Source organism: Acinonyx jubatus, chromosome B1 (assembly GCF_027475565.1).
Source record: "Acinonyx jubatus isolate Ajub_Pintada_27869175 chromosome B1, VMU_Ajub_asm_v1.0, whole genome shotgun sequence".
Classification (NCBI taxonomy): Eukaryota; Metazoa; Chordata; class Mammalia; order Carnivora; family Felidae; genus Acinonyx; species Acinonyx jubatus.
The window spans coordinates 1,201,069-1,226,723 of record NC_069382.1 but is presented as its reverse complement, the minus strand read 5'-3'; the positions used below and the strand labels follow the sequence as shown (position 1 = coordinate 1,226,723).

Genomic DNA, 25,655 nt, shown 5'->3' with positions numbered 1-25,655 from the left:
CCTCCTTCCCCCTCCCAGGACCTCTGCACTCCTGCCTCCTTCCCTCCTCCTAGGACCTCTCCACCCCTGCCTCCTTCCACCCACCCAGAACCTCTGCACCCCTGCCTCCTTCCCCCTCCCAGGACCTCTGCACCCCTGCCTCCTTCCCTCTCCCAGGACCTCTGCACCCGCCTCCTTCCATCCACCCAGGACCTCTGCACCCCTGCCTCCTTCCCTCCTCCTAGGACCTCTGCACCCCTGCCTCCTTCCACCCACCCAGAACCTCTGCACCCCTGCCTCCTTCACCTCCCAGGACCTCAGCACCCCTGCCTCCTTCCCTCTCCCAGGACCTCTGCAGCCCTGCCTGCTTCCCCACCCAGGACCTCTGCACCTCTGCCTTCTTCCCCCTCCCAGGACCTCTGCACCCCTACCTCCTTCCCCCTCCCAGGACCTCTGCACCCCTGCCTCCTTCCACCCACCCAGGACCTCTGCACCCCTACCTCCTTTCCCCTCCCAGGACCTCTGCACCCCTGCCTCCTTCCACCCACCCAGGACCTCTGCACCTCTGCGTCCTTCCCCCTCCCAGGACCTCTGCACCCCTGCCTCCTTCCATCCACCCAGGACTTCTGCACCCCTGCCTCCTTCCCTCCTCCTAGGACCTCTGCACCCCTGCCTCCTTCCACCCTCCCAGAACCTCTGCACCCCTGCCTCCTTCCCCCTCCCAGGACCTCTGCACCCCTGCCTCCTTCCCTCTCCCAGGACCTCTGCACCCCTGCCTCCTTCCACCCACCCAGGACCTCTGCACCCCTGTCTTCTTTCATCCACCCAGGACTTCTGCACCCCTGCCTCCTTCCCTCCTCCTAGGACCTCTGCACCCCTGCCTCCTTCCACCCACCCAGAACCTCTGCACCCCTGCCTCCTTCCCCCTCCCAGGACCTCTGCACCCCTGTCTCCTTCCCTCTCCCAGGACCTCTGCACCCCTGCCTCCTTCCCCCTCCCAGGACCTCTGCACCCCTGTCTCCTTCCCTCTCCCAGGACCTCTGCACCCCTGCCTCCTTCCACCCACCCAGGACCTCTGTACCCCTGCCTCCTTTCCCCTCCCAGGACCTCTGCACCCCTGCCTCCTTCCACCCACCCAGGACCTCTGCACCCCTGCGTCCTTCCCCCTCCCAGGACTTGTGCACCCCTGCCTCCTTCTGCCCACCCAGAAACTGTACCCCGCCTCTTTCCCCCTCCCAGGATCTCTGCACCCCTGCCTCCTTCCCCCTCCCAGGATCTCTGCACCCCTGCCTCCTTCCCCCTCCCAGGATCTCTGCACCCCTGCCTCCTTCCCCCTCCCAGGATCTCTGCACCCCTGCCTCCTTCCCCACCCAGGACTTCTGCACCCCTGCCTCCCCCCACCCAAGGCCTCTGCCGTGGCTGAGATGAATTCATGTGCATGTCAACCTTCTTGTTTGTTGTTCTCTGAGCCCAGCTCAGGCCCCCCAATCTGGAGTCCAGGAGGAAGCACCATCCCCCTCCCCTAAAGAGAGAAAGAGGAGGGAAGGAGCCTTGTCCAGCCCTCCCCACAGGGAGTGCGTGTGGCTCGGGGTGGGACACATCCAGGCAGGCTCCCTCTGGAAGGGTGCAGGCTGTTGAACGCTGGCTCAGAACAAGGAACACACGTTTCCTTGGCTGATGCCCAGGCCGTACGTGCACGTTTGTAGAGCTGGGAAAATACTTCCTTATTTAGGACCTGCTAGTAAGGAACAAACTCCAGAAAGGGGTTTTGTGAGGAAGGAGGAAGAGGAGGGGAAGAGACACAGGAGCTCCTGGTGGGTCACACTGTGGGCAGCTGGAGGCCCAGGTCGAGGGGAACCCCCTCCCCCGGGGGTGGGGTCCACACGGGCTCTGACCATGTCAGTGACATGGCTGTGCCCTCCTGTCCTCTGATGGTCAGTTTACCAAGAGGAGACTCACCACCCAACCGCACGTCCCCCGGAAAGCTCCGGAAGGCCCGTCCGCACTGAATGCACAGACTCGAGTCATCTGAGTCAGAGCAATCCAGACTTTTCTCTAAACCTCAACTTCACCTGCACAAAATCACAACTGCTTCACATGATCAAGACTTACCGAGGAGTAAGTGAGATCTGTCTTTATCAGGCCAAGTCTTTGAGAAATGCTTTCTTTAAATATCAAGCTCGGAAAACAAAATAGCAGAAAGTTGCTCATGGAAGCGAACGGTCTCTAGAGCTGCCTCTGCTCCCGGAGCCCACACCCTGTGCCCCATCAGCCCACCAGCGGGGGCGCCGCTCTCTCTGATTAATTCTGGGGCCGGGCGCCCTCCGCAGCCTCTCCAGGCCTCCCTGTTCTTTCCCACGCCACACTGTGCCCGACCCAAGGACAGGGCAGAGCATCCCAGGAAAGGGTCAGCTCACAACGTGACCCAGAGTAAAACCACAAGCCCCTCCACTAAGACCCACGTGCCCAGAAGTCTCATGCATAAAGTGAACTCCAACTGTAAGAATCATCCTCAGAGACCAGGACAGGCAGCCTCAGAACAGGGGTCACCTGGGACCCGGGCCAGAGTCTGAGCCCTGCACCCCCAGCAGGACAACCTCCGTGCCCAGGGTGCAGGGCCTCCAAGGGGTGGGGGCCGCCCAGGAAGGGAGTTACTTACAGGAAGCATAATCAGATGCTCCCACAGAGAAATGTTATCACATTGGTCAGACCCAGGATAAGAGCCATCCCCCCCCAGGGCACAGCAAGCCTCCTTCCTCACACATGTGGGGAGGGGAGTCCGTGAACCTGCTCCGTCCCCCGGGACACGGCCCCCAGGGTGCTGGGGTGCCCACACACCCAACACCAGCGGAGCCACACCGTGGACCCTGGGAAGAGGAAGGAGAGGGTGTCCAGAGGGCGCAATCACTGTGCCCACACAGCAGTCCTGGGCAAGGAGGCAGGAGAGCGGGCTAGGACTCTGCCAGTACGGCTGAGGCAGGGCTGCGAAGAGAGTGCTTCCCGGAGGAAGACAGAGGAGGGCAGCACAAGGGGAGGGAGGCCCCCCACCTGCAGGGGGACCCCCCCCCCCATTCCAGAGCAGGGCCTCGTGCTTGGCTCCGAGGAGATCCATGGACGTGTTTGAGCAGGGAACTGATGTGGCCAGAGAGGCCTTTTTAGAAGGTTACTCAGGTATTGGGGTCCACAGGGCACCGGGGAGGAGGGCCAGGTGGATGGAGGGTATCTCCGAGACCACGGGGCAGGAGCAGAGGCTCATGACCATGAGACGATGCTAATTAGGCAAGTGAAGACTCCTTAGCCTGCAGCCCTCCAAAATGGTGGGCATTTCTTTTAATTTTTTTTAAATGTTTATTTATTTTTGAGAGAGAGAGAAAGATTCAGAGCACAAGCAGGGGAGGGACAGAGAGAGAGAGAGGGAGACTCGCAGGGAGGGAGACAGCACAGAGCCCGACGCGGGGCTCGAACTCATGAACCGCGAGATCATGATCTGAACCAAAGTCGGACACCTAACCACTGAGCCAACAAGGCGCCCCCAAAGTGGTGGTGGGCATCTCTCCTTGAACCCCACCAAGTCTTAAAGTACGTGTGACAGGTGGCCAGACAAAATCAAACAGGAAACCCCAGCCTCAAACGGCACATCAGACAAGACGGACTTCACATACAGAGCATTCGTTTCCAAAGCAGAATACACGCTCTTCTCAAGTGCATACAGCACATTCTCCAGGACCGATCGCGTGTTAGGTGACAAATCAAATCTCGACAAACTTAACAAGACTGAAACCATATCAAACGTCTCTTGCAATCACACTGGAATGAAACTAGAAACCAATCACAGGAAAATGGGGAAAAACACAAATATGTGGAGACCAAACGACATCCTAGTGAACAACCAGTAAGTCAAACAAGAAACCCAAAAGAAAAAAAAAAAAAAAATACCTTGTTTCGTTTGAGACAAACGAAAATGGAAACACAAAACTCCAAAATCTATGGAATGCGGCAAAGCTACTCTGAGAGAGAAACCTGTAACCATAAATGTCTATGTTAAGAAACAAGAGGCTCCTGGGAGCTTGGTCGGTTGGGCGTCCGACCTTGGCTCAGGTCATGATCTCACGGTTCTTGAGTTCGAGCCCTGCATCAGACTCTGTGCTGACAGCTTGGAGCCTGGAGCCTGCTTCGGATTCTGTGTCTCCCTCTCTCTCTCTGCCCCTCCCCTCCCCTCCTTCTCTCTCTCTCTCTCTCTCAAAAATAAATAAACATTAAAAAAAAAAAAGAAAACAAAGAAACAAGAATGGGGTGCCTGGGTGGTTCTGTCAGTTAAGCATGAAACTCTTGATTTCAGATCAGGTTGTGAGATTGAGTCCCCTGTCGGGCTCCATGCTGGGCATGAAGCTCGAGTAAGACTCTCTTTTTTTCATTTTTTTTTTTCTTAATTTGAGAGAGAGAGGAAGCACACACACGAGTGGGGGAGAGGGGCAGATGGGGAAGGAGGGAGGGGGACAGAGAGAGAATCATAACCAGGCTGTCCGCTCAGTGTGGAGCCTGATGAGGGGCTCAATCCCACTCTCCCTCTCTTTCCGCCCCTCTCCCACTCATATATGCTGTCTCTCTGTACATAAAAAATAAAAAAGAAACAAGAAAAATCTCAAAGGAACCACCCCACTCTACATCTCAAGGAAGAAAATAACAAAGATCAGAATGGAAATAAATCGGACAAAAAGCAATAGAAAAAAATCAATGAAACTACGAGGTTTTCAAAAGATACAACTGGCAAACCTCTCACCAGACCTACTGGGGAAAAAAACCAGAGAGGACTCAAATAAAACCACACGTAGCAGACGAGCCATTTCATCAGACACCAAAGAAATACAAAGGATCATAAGAAACACAGTACGAACAATTTTAAGCCAACAAACTGTACAACCTACAACGAATGGAAAATTCTTACAAACAACTTACAAAGACTGAATCAGGAAGAAATAGAAAATCTGAACAGACCCGTTGCTAGTAAGGAGATAGAATCAATCACCAAAAACCTCCCAACAAACAAATAGCCAGGGCCAGACAGCTTCACGGACGAGACCTACCAAACATTAAAGTTAGAATTAATACCAATCCTTCCCCATACTCTTCAAGAAAAACAGAGGAATGGGAAACACTTCCAACTGCATTTTAGGAGGCCAGCATTACCCTGATGCTAAAACAAGACAAAGACAATATAATTAAGGAAAATTACAGTCCCGATGAACAAAGACGTAAAAATCCTCAGTGACATAGTGGTGAACCATAATGAACGCCGCACTGAAAGGATCGAACGCCGTGACCAAGTGCAGCTCACCCCAGGAATGCCAGGCTCAACATCGACAAGTCAACGAGAATCACCTACCGACAAAAAGAAAGACAGAGATCACAGGGTCATCACCATCAGTGCGGAAAAACCATTTGACAAAATTCGACATCTGTGTATGACTTAAAAAAAAAAAACCCTCAACAAGTGGGTATAGAGACAACGTACTTCGACCTAATAAAGGCCCCATGTGGCAAGCCCACAGCTGACATCACACTCAGTGAGGAAAGCAGAAAGCGTCTCCTCTAAGATCAGGAACAAGACAGGGATGTCCTCTATCACCACCTTTCTTCATCATGGTGCTGCAAGTCCCAGCCTCAGCAATTAGGCAAGAAAAGAGACAAAAGGCATCCACACTGGGAAGGCAGAGGTAAAGCTGATACTCTGTGCAGACAACATGACACTGTCCATAGAAAACCCCAGAGACTGCACCAAAAGACTGTTAGAAACAAATTCAGAAAAGCCGAAGGACACAAAATCAAAGTACGCACAAATCGGCTGTACTTCTACACAAAGTAACAAGTTACCAGAAAAATTAAGAAAATGGGCGCCCGGGTGGCTCAGTCAGTTAAGTGTCCGACTTCGGCTCGGGTCAGGATCTCACGGTTCGTCGGTTCGAGCCCCACATCGGGCTCTGTGCGGACAGCTCGGAGCCTGGAACCTGCTTCGGATTCTGTGTCTCCCTCTCTCTCTGCCCCTCCCTCACTCTCTGCCCCTCCCTCACTTGCACTTGGTCTCTCTCTCTCAAAAATAAATAAACATTTAAAAAAAGTGAGGGAGAGGGGTGCCTGGGTGGCTCAGTTGGTTGAGCATCCAATTTCAGCTCAGGTCATATTTCCTGGTTCGTGGGTTCCCCGCATCGGGCTCTGTGCCGACAGCTCGGAGCCTGGAGCCTGCTTCGGAGTCTGTGTCTCCCTCTCTCTCTGCCCCTCCCCCACTTGTACCTTCTTTCTTAAAAATAAATAAATATACATTTTTTAAAAAACCGGGCAGAGGATCTGAAAAGATATCTTTCCAAAGAAAACATACAGGTGGTGCAAAGGCACATGGAAAGGTGCTCTCACCATCAGGGACCATCAGGGAAATGCAAATCAAAAGCACACTGAGAGATCGCCTCCCGCCTGTCAGAACGGCTAAAATCGAAAAGACGAAAGGTAAGGAGTGCTGACAAGGATGTGGAGAAAGGGGCCCTGGAGAAGGCACGCAGGTTCCTCGAAACATTAACCCTAGAACTCGCCCACGGTTCGGCAATCCCACTTCTGGACAGTCATCCTAAGACGCGTGTAAGCCACTGAAGTGTCCACGGAAGGAAGAACGGGAAGAAACTACGGTGTGATACACACGCCACGCAGACTACTACCCTGCCGTGGGGACAGAGGTTCTGCTGTCCGCAGCGACACGGACCGGCTGGCCGCGTCACATTGGCTGAAACAAACGGAGAGAGACAAGTATCAAGTGACCTCGTCTTACGTGGAGTGAAAACGAGCTCATAAGTACAAAGAGCGGATTGGTGGTTGCCGGACGCAGGGGTGGGGGTGGGAAAATTGAGGGGAGGGTGTGAGAGATCCAAGATCCCACCGACAAGATCAGTCGGTCCTGGAACACTCCATAGGCAGGGACACTAGCGCTAAGAGCACACTATGGCACGCGGGTCCCCTGCTGTCCGAAAGTACAGCGTTCCGACGAAATCCCTCAGAGCAGAGATAGAAGAAGGAATTATCATTCATTTCTATGGGAAAATCTGTGACCGTGAACAGACCCCAAAAATTATTCTCTCAGGCTTTTCTTGGGCCACAGGAACACACGCGCTAACAGACGCCCGAAATAAGGGGAGAAGGCACAGACGGGGACAGGCAGCTGCACGCAGAGCGTCCCTAGGACAGAGCCGGGCCGTGCCCCTGTGGCTGGAGGACACACACGTCTATTTTCACGGATCGACTGGTTTCACAGAAGCGAAGTCCTCCTCGGGCTCTTTGGGCGAGGGAAACCAGGTCCTGACGCGGGTCTTTCCAAGGAGCCAAGTGGCTTAGCGTGACCTTTCAGAAAGCGGGAGACGCTCGCATCTGAAGTTGCTAAGGGGGTATGCAAAATGTTCTCCCAGAGACATTGCCGGCCCCAGCGGGAGGCACCTTGCTCAGCATATCGAATTGTGAGCACTCCCACCCCCAGAAACCTCCTTCTTGCCCTCGCTCAGGACAGAACTTCAACAGCTGGGAGTTACCCCGATCCCCCTTTCTCCTGTTCCCAGAATATAACCCATTGGGAATCGGGGCACTTCCGTCTTGAAATCATTACCGGAATATGACCAACCACTCCCTCCAAGGCCACCTGTCTGGCCCACACTGGCTCCTGTCTCTTGCCTGAGTTACTGGAAAAGCCTCACAAGTGATCTCCCTTCCCCATCCTCAATCCTCTGTAAACTGTTTTCAAGACTGCAGCCAGGATGGCCCAGTTAAACAGGGGTCACGTGTGGTCGCAGCCCTGCCATGGCTTTCTGTCACCCTCTGTCACTTCCCTGAGGCCAAGTCCTACCTCTGTCTTCCACAGCCACGGGCCGTCTTGCTGTTCCTGGATATGCCTGGTAAGCTCCTGCCTCAGGACCTTTGCACGTGCGATTCCTTCTGCTTGGAAAGGTCTTATTGCCTTATCACTCACCTTCTTTAGATCTTTACTCAAGTATCGCCCTCCTAGAGGCCCTACCTGCTCCCGTGTGAACAGCATCACCCTCTCCTCACCTTCACACCCCCAGCCCTGCCTCCACCTTTACTCTTCCAGAGCATTTATCGTAGTCTCTAGTCCATTTCAGCAGGCCTATCACGTCGGCTTAGTAGTTGAACCCATTTGATTCCTGGTGCGAAGCCGGGGGGGGGGGGGGGGGGGGTGCCTGGGGCCCTTCCGCAGCCCAGGGCCAGAGAGCAGGCTCCCTGGCCAACTGCGCCCCCGAGCACCATCAGGAGAATGGGCCTTACTAGGAACACACCTGCGTGTGAAGCCACAGCCGCCTCGGTTACAGGTGAGCACGTGCACGTCCTGTCCCAGCCCGAACGCTGAGCAGGGACCCGTCCCGGGGTGCACATCTCCCTCTGGCCGGGTCCTGCCTAACAGGGCCATCTCCTCGCTGCCGCGAACACCTGTGCGCGGTTCCCACCTACCCCTGCGGCCGGGCAGAATGGGACACCTGTCACTCCCTCCTGGTAAGTCGCACAGTGCGCAGGAGGGACAGCAGACCGCCTGGGCTCTGCCTCACTCTCACACATCAGGCCCGGACCGAGGCCCTCACGGAGGCCGCTGGCCCATGCAGTCCTGGGAACCTGGCGGCGGGAGCGGGATCTCAGCTGCAAATGACAAGTGACCCCCTCCCTGCAGCACAGTAGTGGTGGACAGGATGCCCCGGCGTGGCCCCGTCAGAAACACTTGTGCCGCCCGACTCCCCAACACGCCCACGACATTCCTGCAGCTCCCGGGAGGCAGGTGGCACGCGGGGCATGAGTAAGCCCAACCCCCCCCCCCCCCCCCGCCCCGCCGAGCCCAGGCTCCAGAGCAGTCTTATCACTGCTGCAGCACAGGGCCGGGGGGGCGGAGCCCAGTCCCTGTCCTTGAGGCGAGCCTAGCGACAGCCCACAGCCTCCCGGCCGCCTGATCCACCCGGCCTGCAGGCCCAGACCTGCTGGCACAAGTGACGAAAAGACACGCGGGATTCTTTCCGCTGGAGCTCAGCGCCAGCCTCGGTAGCGCGATCCTCTTGCTCTCCGGGACTCCCCGGGCTGTGTCTACACTGGCCCGTGCAGGCCTCCCATCCAGAAGGCTCAGCAAATGCCCTCGGGGTTCAAGTCACTTCCCAGCCGCTGTTAAAAAGGCAGAGCAGCCAACAACCACGGCTGTGCTGGAAACTCGGACGACAGCCCTCCTGAACACAGCCCTTCCAAGCCCTGGCTTCAAACTTCGCCCGCTGGCCACGGAGGACCACGTCAGCATCAACACCTCTTCCAACGCACTCGCCTCCCGGTCCTTAAAGCCAGGAACCAAGCGCAAGTCACTGCTCTCTTCTCCGCTCAGAGAAATGAGAATAACAGAATGAAACCCTCAGTGTGCCCAGCACGCTTGTGTCGAGATGTAATGCCCGGGCCTTTCTCACACGGGCAGCATTTCTTACTTCAACGTTTATTTATTTTTGAGAGAGAGACAGACAGAGCACAAGAGGGGGAGGAACAGAGAGAGAGAGGGAGACCCAGAATCCGAAGCAGGCTCCAGGATCTGAGCTGTCAGCACAGAGCCCAACGTGGGGCTCGAACCCATGACCCTGAGATCAGGACCTGAGCCGAAGTCAGATGCTTAACCGACTGAGCCACCCAGGCACCCTAATGTTTTTGTTTTTATTTATTTTTGAGACAGAGACAGAGAGTGGGTGGGTAGGGGGCAGAGAAAGTGGGAGACACAGAATCCGAAGCAGGCTCGAGGCTCCGAGCTGTCAGCACAGAGCCTGACGCGGGGCTCGAACTCATGAACCGTGAAATCACATCCTGAGCCGAAGTTGGGGGCTTAACAGACTGAGTCACCTAGGCGCCCCGTCCCATGGGCAGCTCTTAATGACCCACACTAACAAGAGAAGCCAGAAGTTCAGAGGTCACGTATATATCTGACATCGTGGCTTTCCTTGTAACATCCGTATCTCAGAGTAAATGTCTACGTTGCCTTCTTAAAATAGTAACGATGATCATGGCACTGTCACGTAAGGGTCTGGAGCTCCACAGCCAAACCATGTGGCCGTGGCCCGGATAAGAATGAAGACACACCCTCAGCCCACAAAGCAAAGCCCACATCCTCAGGGACCCCGACACGCCTCACGCTGGAAGATCCCTTGCTTTGCGAGGTTGTCCGTGTACAGAATACCCAGGCACCCTCCCCCATTCCTTCTGCTTTCTTCATGAATTCTCCAGTTTGGAACTTGTGAGTGGTCACTGGGTCAAGCTTCCGGAGTCTAGGATGGGCCAGCAGGTAAGCAGACCCCTCGGAGCCCCCGCGGAGAGCCGCTCGATTCCCTCCGGACGTGCAATGCGCCACCGCCCCCCGGCTCCTGCACAACGTACCCCCCTTCTCCGTGTCTCCCTGTCACAGAGGCCACCCCACACAGTTTTAGCTGAGGCTGTGTTTTACTGTAACCAATTTCTGATACTGGAAGGCGGTTCATGGGAGAGAAAAACATGAACACTACAAAAGATTCAATATTTCAAAAAATCTTTTTCACGTGAAAATATGAAATAAAAACACACACAGCCCCTCCCACCAACAGGTATAGATCACTTCAGTGACTCAAAGAAAAGCAGGGGGGAAAGAGTACCAGTTGTTCTGACAACCATTCCTTTTCATGATCGGAGCTTTGAAGATTCACGAACAAGAAGCGAGAAGAGTAAGCTGTGTGTGTCCGGGAGGCTGGGGGCAGAGAAGGTCCCGGGTCTGTCACCTGCTGTCAGCCAGGGCCGTCACCTGTCACAGGCGAGGCCCCGCCACAGCCTCCCACAGATGCACTCAGCTCTCATCTGGGACCCCGGGTCAGACTCACCCAGACCTGGAGCTCCCGTGCCTACCGCACAGGTCCAGGATCTCCCCTGTCCTTCCAAGATTACACTTGCAGGAGGCTTGGGTGAGAAAGGTAGGATCCCACCTAATCGAAGTTTCACACCTACTCTCCCTTTCCATCTTCTTTCTCTCCACTCCCCTCCTACCCATGCAGACTAGGAGTAACGTATCAGCTGAACACCAACACGCTCTGAGACCTTTCTACCACACCCTGTGCAATACAGCAACATCCTACAACTCGGGTTTTTAAACTATTATTTACGGAACAATACAGCCCAAATCCCCCCATTTTCATTTCACTCTGCAGACCATTTTCTGTGTAAAAAGCCTTTCCATAGAAACTGTGTTCCTGCAACTTTGTAAGTGAGTAGACTTGAAACTCTGTGGCATGACCTGACTCTCCCCGGGTCAGGTGAGTGCTTCCAGACCTCAACCCAGGGCTCCTGACATCAAGCCCCTTGCTGCAACCGGCCTGCCTCTATCCAGAATTCCCAAAGACTTTCCTCTTACCTTCACTGCAAAGAAACTACATAGAAAACACAGCAGATCAAAATATCGAGATGATAAATTTAGTAAAAGTAGAAAGGTCAAAGGTAAAAAGTGGGGCGCCTGGGTGGCTCAGTCACTTAAGCGTCCAACTTTAGCTCAGGTCATGATCTCACAGTTTGTGACTTTGAGCCCCGCACTGGGCTCTGTGCTGACAGCTCAGAGCCTGGAGCCTGCTTCAGATTCTGTCTCCTTCTCTCTCTGCCCCTTCCCTACTCGCTCGCGCTCTCTCTCTCTCTCTCTCAAGAATAAACATTAAAAAAAACACAAAAGAAAACATTTTTAAAGGTAAAAAGCTATTTTAAATAACTCTCAATTTCCCTCTTCCCTAATTGTAACCCCTGGTGGAAGGTTAATCAGTTATGACACAGCACCTTAGACAAATGACAAGGAACCAGGAAATTCTGTATCTGACTACAAACGGACCCCGTCCCTAACCATAGACGTTAGCCACTCAGTCATATGCTAGGGCCAATCAAATAAACACTGTTAGTTGTGAAGCAAATTATATTTCAAAAATACAAACACCAAACCTTATCTTTCCTTTCTAATAAAAGTTATTTCCTACGAAACAGATATGCGAAATAGATTTAGTAAGCAGTAAGTGAACAGTGAAAACCTCACCCCTGCAATGTTCCACCTGGCGGGGCACTCAGGCACGCCTGCACCGAATCCGCACACTGACAGCTTCTTAGGTTGTACTTTGCGGCTCAACCAGAGAGGAGAGAACAGCCCGCGAGGTTTGGAGTTAATGAGAAGTTTCACCTCTAGCAAAAGTGAGTCACTGACATGAATACTGCATTGCGCCAATCTGCTGCTTTCTCTGAACACGGATGCGTCGTGTACCCAGATGTTGATGCTCAAAACTGAGGGTCGCACAGAGGCGGAGTGCCGCCAGCTGGGGGTGAGTAGGTGCCTCCTGAGTATGGCCTGCACCCCTGCTTCAGTTTCTGGAGCCGCGATACTCTGAGAGGACGGGGACACATACTTGCTTCCACGATGTAACTACGTTCATCACGTTCATCCTAAAGCAGACCAATGACTTTGTCTTTACAGCAAAAGGGAAATTACTGTTCCAGATAAACACCTCAGTTCCTCCCGTGACCGGAGTGGGGTCTGGTTGACTCCCGCATCCAGGCCCCTACCTGGAGGACCCTCCCACACAATCCTGACAGCCCATTACCACTATCCCGTGGGGGAGGACCCCAGGCACCCTGCCGAAGTTGGGGGGGCTGCTCGTGGGCTTGCTCCCTCCACATCTGTGCACGGGGTAACAGGAGAAATTCCACCCAACTTGGCGGCCACTCGTGGTCTGTTACCTGTACCCAGGAGTGTCTGTACCCAGGAGTGACAGGGAGCTGGGGGCTGCTCATGGACCCCCTTACACATGACCTGTATTGTCTGTGCCAGGGGACAGGGGACACCCCACTGGGTGGGGCGCTGCTCGCGGTCCATCACCTGCACTGTGGGTGCTCAAGGGTGCAGGGGACACCCCTCTGAAGTTGGGTGGGTTGCATATGAACCACTCCTTGATGTCTGTGCTCAGAGGAGACAGGACACTCATCTGAAGTTGGGTGGCTGCTCATGGGCCTGTTACCTGCACTGTGTGCTGGGCTGAGGGCACAGGGGCACCCCACTAAAGTTGGGAGGCTGCGTTCAGTCCTTTACGTCCACTGTCTGTGCCCAGGGGGAAGGGCACACCCCGAAGTTGTTCAGGGCGGGGTGGGGGGGGGGGGGAAGGGGTGCTCATGGGCCGGTTAGCTTCACAGTGGTGCTCGGGGTGCCAGGAACCATCCCGCAGAAGCTGGGTGCTGCCCGTGGTCCATTATTTGCACTGTTTGCTGGGGTGAGGGCACAGCGCGCACCCCACTGAAGCTGGGGGCTGCGTGCGGTCCGTTACCTGCACTGTTCCTGGGGAACAAGGCCCCCACCACCAGGGGTCTGCGCCTCCCGTAAAACTCCGGGTGGGCGGGCAGCCCAGAGTTCACGGATCTGTGGGATGTAGCGAGTTTAGGGGGCAAGAGAGACTTTCAAAGGAAAAAGCAAACTCGTCCGAGACCCGCGATTAACTCGCTGGACGCGCCCTTCAAGGACCCCCGCCTCCCATTCCTGGGCCCGCGCCCTCCCCACCGGAACCCCCGCCTCTCCCCGCAGGACCCCCAGACTCCTTGCGACCGTCAGTCATCCCTGCCCCCACCCCCCACAGACCCCCGGACCCTGCCCCTGGGCCTGCACCGTCCCCCAGGGATCCTCACGTCCCGGCCCGAACTCACCCCCCAAGGACTCTGGCCCTCTAGCTTGCACTCACCCAGGCGGGACCACCACCAGCCGGCCCTCCGAGCGCCCCTCACCCTGCCCCGCTGCTGCCGCCCGGGGATGCGCCCCGGCCCCGCCCACAGGGAGGCAGCTCCACCCCCACAATCTGATTGGGCGGCTTCGACGGTGCCGGGAGCCCATTGGATTCTACGCCTGCCCGTCCTCGGCCACGCTCCGCCCACACGCCCGCGCATTCCTGCGGGGCCACGTGGCCGCCCGCGGCCCCTCCTAGGCCCAACGCCCCGCCTGGCTGCGCACGCGTGGGCGGGGGGCGGGGGCACGGTCCCCCAGACTCCCGGCCCTTCCTGAGGACGCTTAGACTGTGCACATGTGGGCGGGGGGCATGGGGACGCCCCCCCCCCACCCAAACGCCAGCCCTTCCCGAAGACCCTTAGACTGTGCACGCGTGGGCGGGGGGCATGGGGATGCCCCATCCAAACGTCAGCTCTTCCTGAGGACCCTTAGACTGTGCACGCGTGGGTGGGGGCAGGACCACCCCCCACTCCCACCCTGCCCCAGATACAGGCCTTTCCCCAAGCACCCATAGACTGTGCACGCGTGGGCGGGGTCGTGGGTAGGACCCTCCCCCCACCCCCCGATGCCCGACGCTTCTCGAGGACTCTTGGGCTGTGCACGCGGGGGAAGGAATCCCCCTTCCGCCCACTCCCACCCCGCCCCAGACACTTGTCCTCCCCCAAACACCCATAGACAGTGCACGCGTGGGTCGGGTCGTGGGCAGGACCCCTCAAATCACCTGGCCCTTCACGAGGACCCTTGGGCTGTGCACGCGGGGGCGGGGGCAGGACCCCCCCCCCCATACAGACACCTGTCCTTCTTGAGGACCCTTGGGCTGTGCCTGGGCAGGGCCCCTGGGCCACAGACCACCCCCCAGAGCACCGCCCCTTCCTTCCAGTACTGGTCCAGCCTGCAGGGCGGTCCTGGCCCCTCAGGAGGTCAGCTGCTCTCAGACCCGCCAGGGCTTGGGCCTTAGGAAATGCAGCGAGTTCACACGTTTCCCAGCCAATTTTCAGAGGCAAGGAGTAGTGCTCTGAGAGACACAAGTGCGCCTTCTGCTTCCGCCCCCCAATGCACAGCGCGTCCTAGGCTTTCCAGCCTTCGCAGACTTTGAGTCCATCTGTGGTGGAAAACGGGCGCACGCTGGGTTCCGCAGGGAAGCGTCCAGCCTGGACAGGAAGGTCGCCCCCGTGCTGTTGGGCTTGTTAACCAGCGGCGCCTGTTTCATCATTTACAAAGAAACGCACTATTGTTACCATGACCACTGAAGGGAGGAACCGGGGACCCAGGTGTCTTTAACCAGACTACGAAGAAACCGAACTCACGGCTGGAGGATGTTCCCTGGTACACGGGCCTCACAGGTAGCACGGGTGTTCTTGTTTTTCCAAGACGTGGGTCCCTCCCCTCTCCTGCCCAAATCTCTGAACCCCAGAAGCCATTTAAGGTCAGAATTTTAGAGCTGCCAGACATCTCAGAGATCTCTGGCCCCACTCACTTGGCTTAGAGAATAAAACCAAGCAGCTAATTGTCATAATTAATTGAAACATTAAGTGCCCCTACAGCTTGGCTGCTCTGTGTAAGTTCATTCGCTGACAGTTCTGACTAATGTAAATCGTGGTCCTAACACACAGCGACTGTGGTGATTAGGAAGTAAATAGTAGTAGGTCAGGCAATATTTTAGCAATATTTACTTTTTTAATGTTTCTTTATATTTGAGAGAGAGACAGGCTAGGGTGTGAGCGGGAGAGGGGCAGGGAGAGAGGGAGACACAGAATCCAAAGCAGGCTCCAGGCTCCGAGCTGTCAGCACAGAGCCTGACGTGGGGCTCGAACCCACGAACTGTGAGATCATGACCTGAGCCGAAGTCGGAAGCTTAACCGACTGAGCCACCCAGGCGCCCCTAGCAATGTTTATTATTAGCATTTGCTCCTTTTGTAGAATAGGCTGAGCTATTTTTAAATCCTATTTCAGACCTGTCTTACTGCACGCTCTGAAGATACTGGCGCCTGAATCAATGAAAAAACATATTTCCTGTCAGTGAATTAATAACAGAAAAATATTATAATGTCTGTATTCCTAGGGTTCTTTCAGGACCTTACTCAAAGGTCTTCTACCCAGACAATTACCTTATTGGTCATGGTGAACAGACGTTAAAAGATGAACTGAATTAGTTCTAGTTTGCCACACAGCAAGAAAATCCTGATGCTTGTTATGTTTCCGGATCAAGAAGGCCAGCAGTAAGAGGGAAATAGTAGCATGTATAGAATAAACAAAGGATTTGGAGTCCATTTGGGGGATGCTGTTCTGGTTTCTGACACTGAGAAAACCCTGTGACTTACACAGTCTCTAACCATATAAAAATGTGACTAATAATATCTACATCACAGCTCAGAAGCTTAAACGGAGACCTTGGGGTGCCAGCGTGGCTCAGTCGGTGAAGTGTCTCTTGATTTCGGCTCGGGTCATGATCCCAGGTGGTGGGATGGAGCCCCGCATCGGGCTCTGTGCTGAGCATGAGGCCAACTTGGGATTCTCTCTCTCTCTCCCTCTGCTCCCCCCCGCCCCTTTTCCTTCTCAAAATAAATAAACATTTAAAAGGGGGAACTCTACAAAAAGGCACTGGGATGTCTGGCAAGAGCAGGTGCTCAGTAAGTCATAATAATTATTTGGGTCTATTTTTTTCCCCAGAAGAATGAAAACATATTGAATCAACATTTCTAATAGATGGCTCACAAGCTTACTTTCAAAAACTTAAGGACAATCGCAAAGCTACTATTGTGTCATATTTTGCTCAGAAATTGTGTTCAGGGACCTATGAGGACAATGTAGTAGTCCCGTCGTAACTAGCAGTACGGATTGGAGTTTCCCATTTCCAAATGGTGGTGTTGACACTGTAGCTCGGGGCCGCCAGAAAGGGCATGTGGGGGGTGGGGGGGGCCACAGGGCAATGCACCCGGCGGGGCTGGGTCAGGCGGAACTCGGATTTACGGCTCCAATCCTTCTAGCTCATTCCAGTGTTCCTCACACATGTATTGCCACTTTCTGTGAGTCCTGATATGGAAAAGGTTGCGAATTTCCACTGAGATTCCTTCTTTGACCTTTAGTGTATTTAGAACACTTCAGTTTAATTTTTAAACATTGAGAGACTTTTTGGTTTTCTTTTCATTATGACTAAGGCTTAACTCCCCTGTGGTCTAAGCATATAATCTATATAATTTCAGTGTTTTCAAGCTTGTAGACTTGCTTCATGGCTCAGCGTATATAGTCTATTTTGGTAAATGCTCTATGAGCACTTGAAAAGAATGTATTCTGCGTGTATTATGTAATGTTCCGTACGTGTCAGTTAGGTCATGTTTGTTACCAATTTCCGGGCTGCTTTTTCTATCAGATATTAAGAAAGGTGTATTGAAATCTTCAAACATGCTATTCTATTCAACATTGTATTGGAGAATCTACCCAGTGTTATGAGGTAAGAAAAACAAAAAGTACGAAGAGAGGAAAAACTTGATTATTGACAGATAATATGATTGTTTCCATAGAAAATCCAAAGTAATGTGCAAATAAACTGTTAGAATTCAAAGGGGAATGTAGACATTTGAGTTGGATCATAGCCTTAAACTATAAAGTTTCCGGGGAAAAACGTAGAAAATACCCATCTTAGGGTAGAACACAAAATGCACTTACCATTTAAAAGGATTCAATGGGACTTCATACAAATGTGACATTTATCTCATGATCATTAAGAAAATGGAAAGGCAATGGGGCGCCTGGGCGGCTCAGTCGGTTGGGCGTCCAGCTTCGTTTCAGGTCATGATGTCACGGTCTGTGAGTTCCAGCCCCGCGTCAGGCTCTGTGCTGACGGCTCAGAGCCCAGGGCCGGCTTCAGAATGTGTGTCTCCCTCTCCCTCTGCCCCTCCCCCACTTGTACTGTGTCTCTCCAAAAAATAAGTAAAGAAATAAATATTAGGACCAATTTTAAGAAAAAAGAAAACGGAAAGCCACAGCCTGGAAGTTAAGATGTGCAATATACACACTGAATTCCTACGCATCAGCAATAAAAAGACGGTCTATTCAAAAACGAATATTTCACAGAAGATTTACTGACGGCCAAGAAGAACCGGAAAGAGTACTCAACATGTGTAACTTTCAGAAAAATCCAAATGAAAACCACAATGAGATACCATCACGCCCATGCAAGGACAGCGAAAATCAGACTGACCATAGCAAGTGTCAGTGAGGACAGTGAGCAGCGGGGACAATCGTGTCTGCCGAGTTCTCCAGGGACAGAATAGACGGGAGACACATCTGCAGAGTCAGAGGCTGTCCTCAGGCCAGGGGGCCCCGACAGCGGCCTCCCAGCCTGCCCTCGGGACTGCTGACTGCCGGCCATCCTGACACCCCGCCAGCCAAGTGCCTACAGCCAGTCTCTTCATGTGTCCCCTAGTGCCTGTCCCTGCCCCTGCCTATGGATGGGGTTCCTGGGCATGTTCCTCAACTCAAGTTGGCGGCCACTGCTCTGGGCGGGAGGACAGAACAGGCTTTGGAACCAGACCGCCCAGGCTCAATCTCTGCTACCTCCCAGCTGGGTGACCTTGACACATTCTGGACTTCACTAAGCCTCAGTGTTCTCCGTGTACGCAGGCTTATTCTCGGTCCCCAGCGTGGGAGGCCCTTGGGAGTGAAGATTAACTGTGGCCGTGGGCACAGACCTGCCCACACTGCCCAGAGCTAGGAGTTCTAGTGTTTGCTAACGGTTGTGTCAGTGGTCAGGGGACAACGTGGTGTGATGGGAGAGTAGTCAACCAGGGGGATCAGAGCCGGTGCCACCGGCAAGGACCGGGAGAAGCCTGGGGTTGGCCGACGTCGCTGCAGGGAGCTTGCTAGGGCAACGCGAGGGTCTGATGTGGAACAGACGCAGAGGACACACTGCTGGTTTAAGGACAGCTCCCTCCGGCGCCCGGGCTGTGCTCAGCTAACTGAAGTCTTGGGCCACCAGTGCTCCTGTGTGTCTGCTTCTTCCCCTGCAGGCTCTGAGCCACGGGGGTGCTCCCGCTTCCTCTGGGCCTCCCGACACCAAATACAGGGCCAGACAGACGCCACTTGTTCAGTCAGCGTGCGTGCGACAGTATACGGATACCCTATGTGTCTCACGTTCTGTCCACAGCCCCACCTCCTTCCATTCCCTCCAGCCACCCCTCCTCCCAGGCCGGACCCTCCCAAGCTGTGTCCCAGGGACACTGCTCCCCACTGTGTTTGTGCCCAATCCCCCACATGCACTCCGACCCTTGCTAGCCATGCCTGGCACGCGATGGGTACGCAGGACCCACTGGGGAACAGTCCGGCCCGTGTGGGCCACCAGAGGATGCACCGGGCTGATAAGAAGGGGCTGTAGATGAACTTGGGGCAGCCACTCCTGGTGAAGCACATCCCGATCCCTGAGGACAGAGTCAAAGACACATAGTGAGGTGGACCGCTTTGCACACCATGCACGGTTCCTTTCCAGTCAACTGATCACTGTGTCTTTATAAAGTTCTGAAAGTAAAACGAAAACAAACAACTAGGTTAACACACACACCCTTCAAGAATTGGCCAGGATTGGCTTCTAGGCGGTCCTAGTGGGGGAGGGAGGCTATGCTCACTTTCCTGACTGTGGTGATGGTTTCACAAGTGCGCACAGACGTCCAAACTAACTTGTAACTTTGATTACACACAGTTTATCGTACGTCAGCTATCCCTCGACAAAGCTGTTAGACACAGATCAGCGAGAGCCGGGAGCAGCCTGGCCTGAGACCCCTTGGCTTAGGTCTCACACACAGCAGGTGTGCCCTCTCTTGATTTTCCTGGCTATACTCATGGGGACTCCAGTTCCTGTCCCCACAGGTTGGACGGAGTTGGGTTTTAGGATAAGATGGTCATAAACGTCTTCCCACTGATGTGGCAGCCCAGAACACCGGGGGGCCGGTGGTGTGGGGTGTCGACAAGCCCCGCCTCAGGACTACACCATGATTGCACAGATGGCAGGATGGCAGGCGTCCCTGGCCTCCACCTGCTGAACGCCCCGCACTCGCAACAGGACATTGCCCGCCTAGCTCCAAGGTTCTCTCTAGTGGCCGTTCTCTCCTTGAGTTGGTGTTGGGGAACTTTCTGCTGTTTTTGCTCCGGGAAGCTGCCTCAAGGGCATTTGGAGGTCACTGGTCTTTGCAAATTGGCATTGCATATGTCCATGGCCCACGGAACATGTTTGCAAAACTTAATTGGAGGAGACAGAGCCAGATGCAAAAGATGGGCCAATGGCTAGGTGGCAGGTCTCCCGACGAGGTCCCCAGTGAGGCTGCTGGGGAAATGCCCGGCACCTGTTTCCCACAGGACGGGGTCTGCCCTCCTAGCTGCAGACCTAGAAGACCCAGAACAAATTCTTTTGCTCAAAACCGTCCGTCCTCCCGTGCACAGATGACCAATGGGGCGCGTGTGTGGACGGGCTAACTGGGCCCGGATCCCGTCAGCTGCGCCACCCATGCACGTTGGCCAGTGCAAGACAGCCGTCAGGAGAGCAGGAGAAGGGAGATGGTCACGTGGACCCCCCAGCAGGGACATGGCCTTCTCTCCGCATGCCCTTCGCGGTGCTGGCCCGACACAGGGGCACTTCCCACCCCGCCCACCGGTGCCCCCTTGGACGGATGGCGAGCCAAGTGGATGACCTGTGGGGGGAGGGGAGGACAAAAGGGACAAGAAGCCCAGCGGAGGGTGGAGGGGCCTGGCGAAGCTGGGGGTAACACTGCCCCTCTGTTTCAGATGGGTCGCTGGAATCTCGTGGGGAGAAGGAAGCATTGTTCCAGGCGGGGAACAGGAACGTTTTTGTTCCCAGAGAACTTGCAACAACGACTAAGCTGTTTTCTTGCTTTGCGCTACGTCCAGTGGAGGAGAGGCCGGGGGTGGGGGGTGGGGGGGGCTCTCAGGACAGCAGGCGGCTCCATGTCCAGACCCCTGCAGCACCGGGGAGGGGCCGGTCACATGCCACACATCCATCTAAACGCTCCAGGTGGCTCCTGGCTCCTGCGGGGCTGACGCTCGCAGTCCTGAAACCCATCCGCAGGGCCGTGCCCCTCCTCACGCGGTGCACACACACCGCACAAGCTCTTTTCCTCCCCCACGCCCTTCCTCGGCCTCCCTCCCCCACTTCCAGACCAAGCCTCTGGCGGAACAGTTCCAGGCTGGAGGGGCTGGGGCTGGGAAGGAATGTCGAAGAAGGGAAAGAAGAAGAAGACTCCTGTGGATGATCTAGAAGGTTCTTTTCTGTTCTGGGAGCCATGGTTCTGCCCACAGCAAGCTGCGGTTCTCAGTGCTGCCGAGCGTAGGAGTCATCCGTGCCTAGCGAGACACACGGCCGGGATGGGCCTGCGCCCCAAAGCTGTCCCCTTGGCCTGAGGCCCTCCATTAGTGGGAAGCAGGGCATCTTGTGCCCCAACCATGCACACTCATACTGATTCTGTGGTCACCCCGGTCCCCGCTGCCGTCTGAGGGCCATCCGGAGAAGCACAGGGAGACCGTGGTGCTGTGTGAGCCGGGGCAGAGGAGGCCAGGCCGTGGTGCCCACCATGGGCTCCGGGAATTCGGTGCCAGGAGACCGCTGAGCGCAGAGGAGAGACAGCCGTACCCACGGCAGAGGCTACGGGAAGCGTGGCTGGAGCGATCCCACGCCTCGCAAGAGTGTGCTCCCCGGGTCCCTCGGGTGCAAGCTGCACCGCCCATGGATGCAGAGTTTCCTTCCACCAGGTTCACGGACGCTCCCTCCACGGTGACTCCTTCTTCCAGCAACCCCATGGGGCTGACCGGCACCTTCCCTCTCCTCCCATCTTACCCAGGAGTCCTGAGGCTGGGGGGCGACCTCGCTCTGCCCCTTCCTATCCACACGCAGGATATGTAGTCCTTGGCTCTGACCCGGGACAAGGTGCCCCTGCTCCTGCCCAACCCCATCTTGGCGACTCTGTTCCCCAGAGTTCAGCCTTGTAGTCTGGCTTTATTTCAACACACCAAACAGGCCAATCCTCCTGACCCCACTTACCCTCACTCAAACTTGCAGACGCACAGCGAGGACGGGCGGGGCTGCAGCCCAGCTCCCCAGGGCCCTTCTGGAAGGCAGAACCCAACCTAGGATGTGTTCTCATTCCCAGCTGCCCTGTCTGCTCCCCCACCTTTTGCAACGTGGTTTTTGTTACACTTCTGCGATGTAATTTTTAAAAAGCGTTCACGTATCTGCTCCCAATTCCTGACACAGAGCTCCAAAATTCCTTGCACTCTCCTGGGTGGTAGGAACACATTTGTTCCAATGAGGTGACCCAGCATAGCATCAGGGCAGGGGCTGGTCAGCGGCAACACGGGGCCACGATCTGGGCCCTCCAGCCCCACCCCCACATCCCGAGGAGGGGACAGGGGCCCGACACTGGGCTAACGACCATCATGTCTATGTGAGGAAGCCCCCATAAAATAGTGTCTCCCACTAGTGGGGGGCTCAGGGAGTTTCCGGGCGGGTGTACGTGTTACGTGCTGAGAGGGTGATGCCCTCCCCACCCCCACCCCGGCCACGAGGACAGGAGCTCCCAGGGGCCCTCCCGGACCTCAGCCCACGTGCCTCTTCATCTGGCCATTGGTCAGCACCCTTTGCCATCCAGGTAAGTAGTATCTTTATGACAGAACAAACCAGTGCACACAAGGGGTTCCCGGAGTTCTCGAGCCACTGGGGCAAGTCACTGAAAGCTGAGGCGGGGGTTGTGAGAACCACGCGGGTCAGAAGCACAGGACAGGATGGAGCCCTTTAGCCTGGGGAGGTGACACTGAACGCCAACAGGCTGTAGGACCCCCGGGCTGATGCCGGGAGAACTGGCTGGTGCAGGGCTCCACGCGTGTGGTGTCCAAGTGCTGGGAGTAGAACGTTGTCCTTTGACATCCCTCTGCCGAAGCATCCCTCAGGGACACCTCGGGGTCCCACGCTCCCCCCCACGGCTTGTCTTCCTCTCTCTACTACAAAGCAATTCTCCCTCTGCCACGGCCACGGCCCTGCGCCCTCCTGAGTCAGGCTTCCCCAGACCTGCCCTCCCCTGCCGCGCGTCCCCCCACCCGGGCGGAGCCTCTGAGATCGCCAGCCCGGGGGTTCCAGGAGCGCCTTCCTTCTGAGCGCGCTCCAGTCCATCCGCACGCGGCCAGCCTTCCTGCAGAGCATGCGTGATCTGACCCGACTCCCAGCTACCCGCGGGGCTCCCCCTGCTTCCAGCACATTCAAGCCGGGGTTCTGCCTCGTAGAGATGCGAGGTTACGGGATTAACAGAGGCTGAGGCAGGAGGGAGGGGGTCTGTTGCTGTTCCCGTCTCCGGTTTTTATCCGCAGGCTGGAGACCAAGGGAGATTTGGCTGGGGTAGCGCCTCACACTGCGTTTTAGGTATCGCCATTATTCAAAAGCTTGTCCCTAAAAGAGGTATTTCTCGCAGATTTCTGGGATGCGGGTCATTACAGGGCAGCAAGGCGGCGGTTGATGAGACTTTGATCAAACCGACCCAAGGGAGGTTGTGTTCGAGCTGGCCGAACAGTCTCACCTGGGCCGATGGCTGCCCCTCATCCCACCTGCTCCAGAAGGTTCAGCTCCTGGACCAACCCTCCAGCCTGCAGGTGGACAACCCCAACCCACCACCTTCCCAGGACGGCTTCCGCTCCCCCAGAGGGACCCCTGTGGCTGAGGAGTCATTTCCCCAATGACCTGAGGACTCCCTCATTCCCGTGCGCCTCTCTTCACTCTGCTTGTGACCCTCCGGCCCTATTCTAACTTAATTAAAACGAGGTGGGGGCTCCCGGCTGGCTCAGTCCATAGAGCATGCGACTCTTGACTTGTGAGTTCAAGCCCCACATTGGATGTAGAGATTACTTAAACAAATCTTTAAAAAAAAAAGAAATACAATGAGGTATTCACGCTCCAGATTGAGAATGCGGTGAAGTCTCCAATACCAAGTGCCGACAAGTCCGTGGAGAAGGTAGGATGGTCACACGTGATTACAGGAGCCCAAACAGGCCGTTTGCACTGGGTGCAGTCTGTCACACATCACGCCTACACTCACCGCCGACCCAGGATTGCCACTCTTGGTGCTTACCCCAGCTAAATAAAAATGTGTGTGCACAAAAGTCTTATAGAAGAATTAGCCTGGAAGCTTTCTTCCAGAGAGCCCCTGGGTAGAGACAACCCATCCATAGGTGAGCAGATAAACAGATCTATCTGGTTATATTCAGACAACGGCACGATACTCAGTAATAAAAAAGAACAGTATTGATAAATCTCCAAACATTATGCCAGACGAAAGAGGTCAGACATGCGGGAATGTGTCTTCCCACTGACACGAAGCTCTAAACGGCTGACATGGCCCGGGGGAGCTGGTGAGTTGTCTGGGGAGACATAAGAAAATCTGGGGTGAAGGCGGTGTTGTCTGTCGTGGTTGGGAGGGCGCATACATGGCATATGCGTTTTTCTCAACTCATCTGGCTGTTAAGTGAAAACGGGTACATTAATTTTATAGCAGGTAAATTGTACCTCAAGATGGTTCATTTTTTAAAATTTTTTTTAATGTTTATTTATTTTTGAGACAGAGAGAGACAGAGCATGAACGGGGGAGGGTCAGAGAGAGGGAGACACAGAATCCGAAACAGGCTCCAGGCTCTGAGCTGTCAGCACAGAGCCTGATGCGGGGCTTGAACTCACGGACCGCGAGATCATGACCTGAGCCGAAGTCGGCTGCTTAACCGACTGAGCCACCCAGGCACCCCAAGATGGTTCATTTTTAAGTTGAGTGGATGACACGGAAAAGAGGTACAGTTGGAAGAGTTTTACATAAACACTGAGTTTTAAATTGTCTTTCTTTTTCCTGCTTTCAGATTCTCAAAGCATGATCCTTTGTTCCTCTCTAGTTAAACCTACATCTTTTGGGGCATCAACATTTAATGTAAAATTTAAATAATTTTACAGTTAGTTCTATTATTTTCTATCACTTTTTAAAGTATTTTTTTAAATGTTTATTTATTCTGAGAGAGAGAGAGAGAGGCAGAGAGGGAGAGGGAGAGAATCCCAAGCAGGCTCCTCCCTGTCAGCAAGGAGCCCAACTGGGGGGCTCGAACTCACAAACTGAGAGATCATGACCTAAGCCGAAATCAAGAGGCGGGCGCTTAACCGACTGAGCCACCAACATAAAAAGTGAGCCTATGCGTCACAAGCCACCTTCACAACAGGGCAGCCAGCGCCCTGGTGACTGCCTGCGATCGCCGTGCTGCCACCAGGACCATCAGCTTCCCTGCCTTGACCCCGAGTCAGACCTTTCAGTTAACCCTGATCACTTTGAGTTTTTTTTTCAGTTTTCATCTAATTGTCCCCCAGATTATTTCTGGCTGTGTCGTTTAACAAGCGGACTACCGGGAAGCTTCTCTGAGACACAAACAGCCCCGCCCTTCCTGGCGCTGAGAGCTGGGCCCTGCAGGGTTAGGTCTGGCCAACATGTGGAGCATTTGTAGATATGACTCAGCGTATGGTCACGACATTGTTGTTTTAATCCCTTTTCTTCCTTCCTTCCCAAGTGATACTTAGACAAGACGGCTATGTTGGGGAAGATAAGCAACAATGACGTCTGAGGGGAAAATGGTACCGTTTTCTAAAATCTCCTAAGCAGTTCTTCTTCTGAAGACAGACATTATTAATTGAAATAACAGGCCAATTAAACAGCATTCGTAAGAAGCAACATCCCGCGGTAATAAAACATGCATTTGGCTGCAAAGGTGTTCGCCTTTGTCTTAGCCATGCTTCAACTCGCTGGATGACTGTGTAAAACGTTTAACTCCCGGGGTCTGTGGG

At 54.7% G+C, this 25,655-nt stretch overlaps 1 protein-coding gene and 1 non-coding gene across 7 annotated transcripts in view; both read right to left on the bottom strand.

Moving 5' to 3' along the window:
• ARHGEF10 (Rho guanine nucleotide exchange factor 10) overlaps positions 1-13,971 on the bottom strand; it is a 111,964-nt gene extending 97,993 nt beyond the window's left edge. For 3 of the 6 annotated variants that reach the window (XM_053216212.1, XM_053216213.1, XM_053216216.1), the window contains exon 1: positions 13,755-13,918. In XM_053216212.1, coding sequence (XP_053072187.1) covers positions 13,755-13,903 — 149 coding nt within the window. In that variant the 5' untranslated portion in view covers positions 13,904-13,918. Of the gene's footprint in view, positions 1-5,314; positions 5,353-8,987; positions 9,149-13,754 lie in introns of those variants that run through there. The other 3 variants (XM_053216214.1, XM_053216219.1, XM_053216217.1) reach the window with 3 other exon arrangements.
• TRNAR-UCG (transfer RNA arginine (anticodon UCG)) lies at positions 9,595-9,678 on the bottom strand. Its single transcript has one exon. It is a non-coding gene; the product is annotated as a tRNA-Arg (tRNA).
• Positions 13,972-25,655: the final 11,684 nt, after the last annotated feature.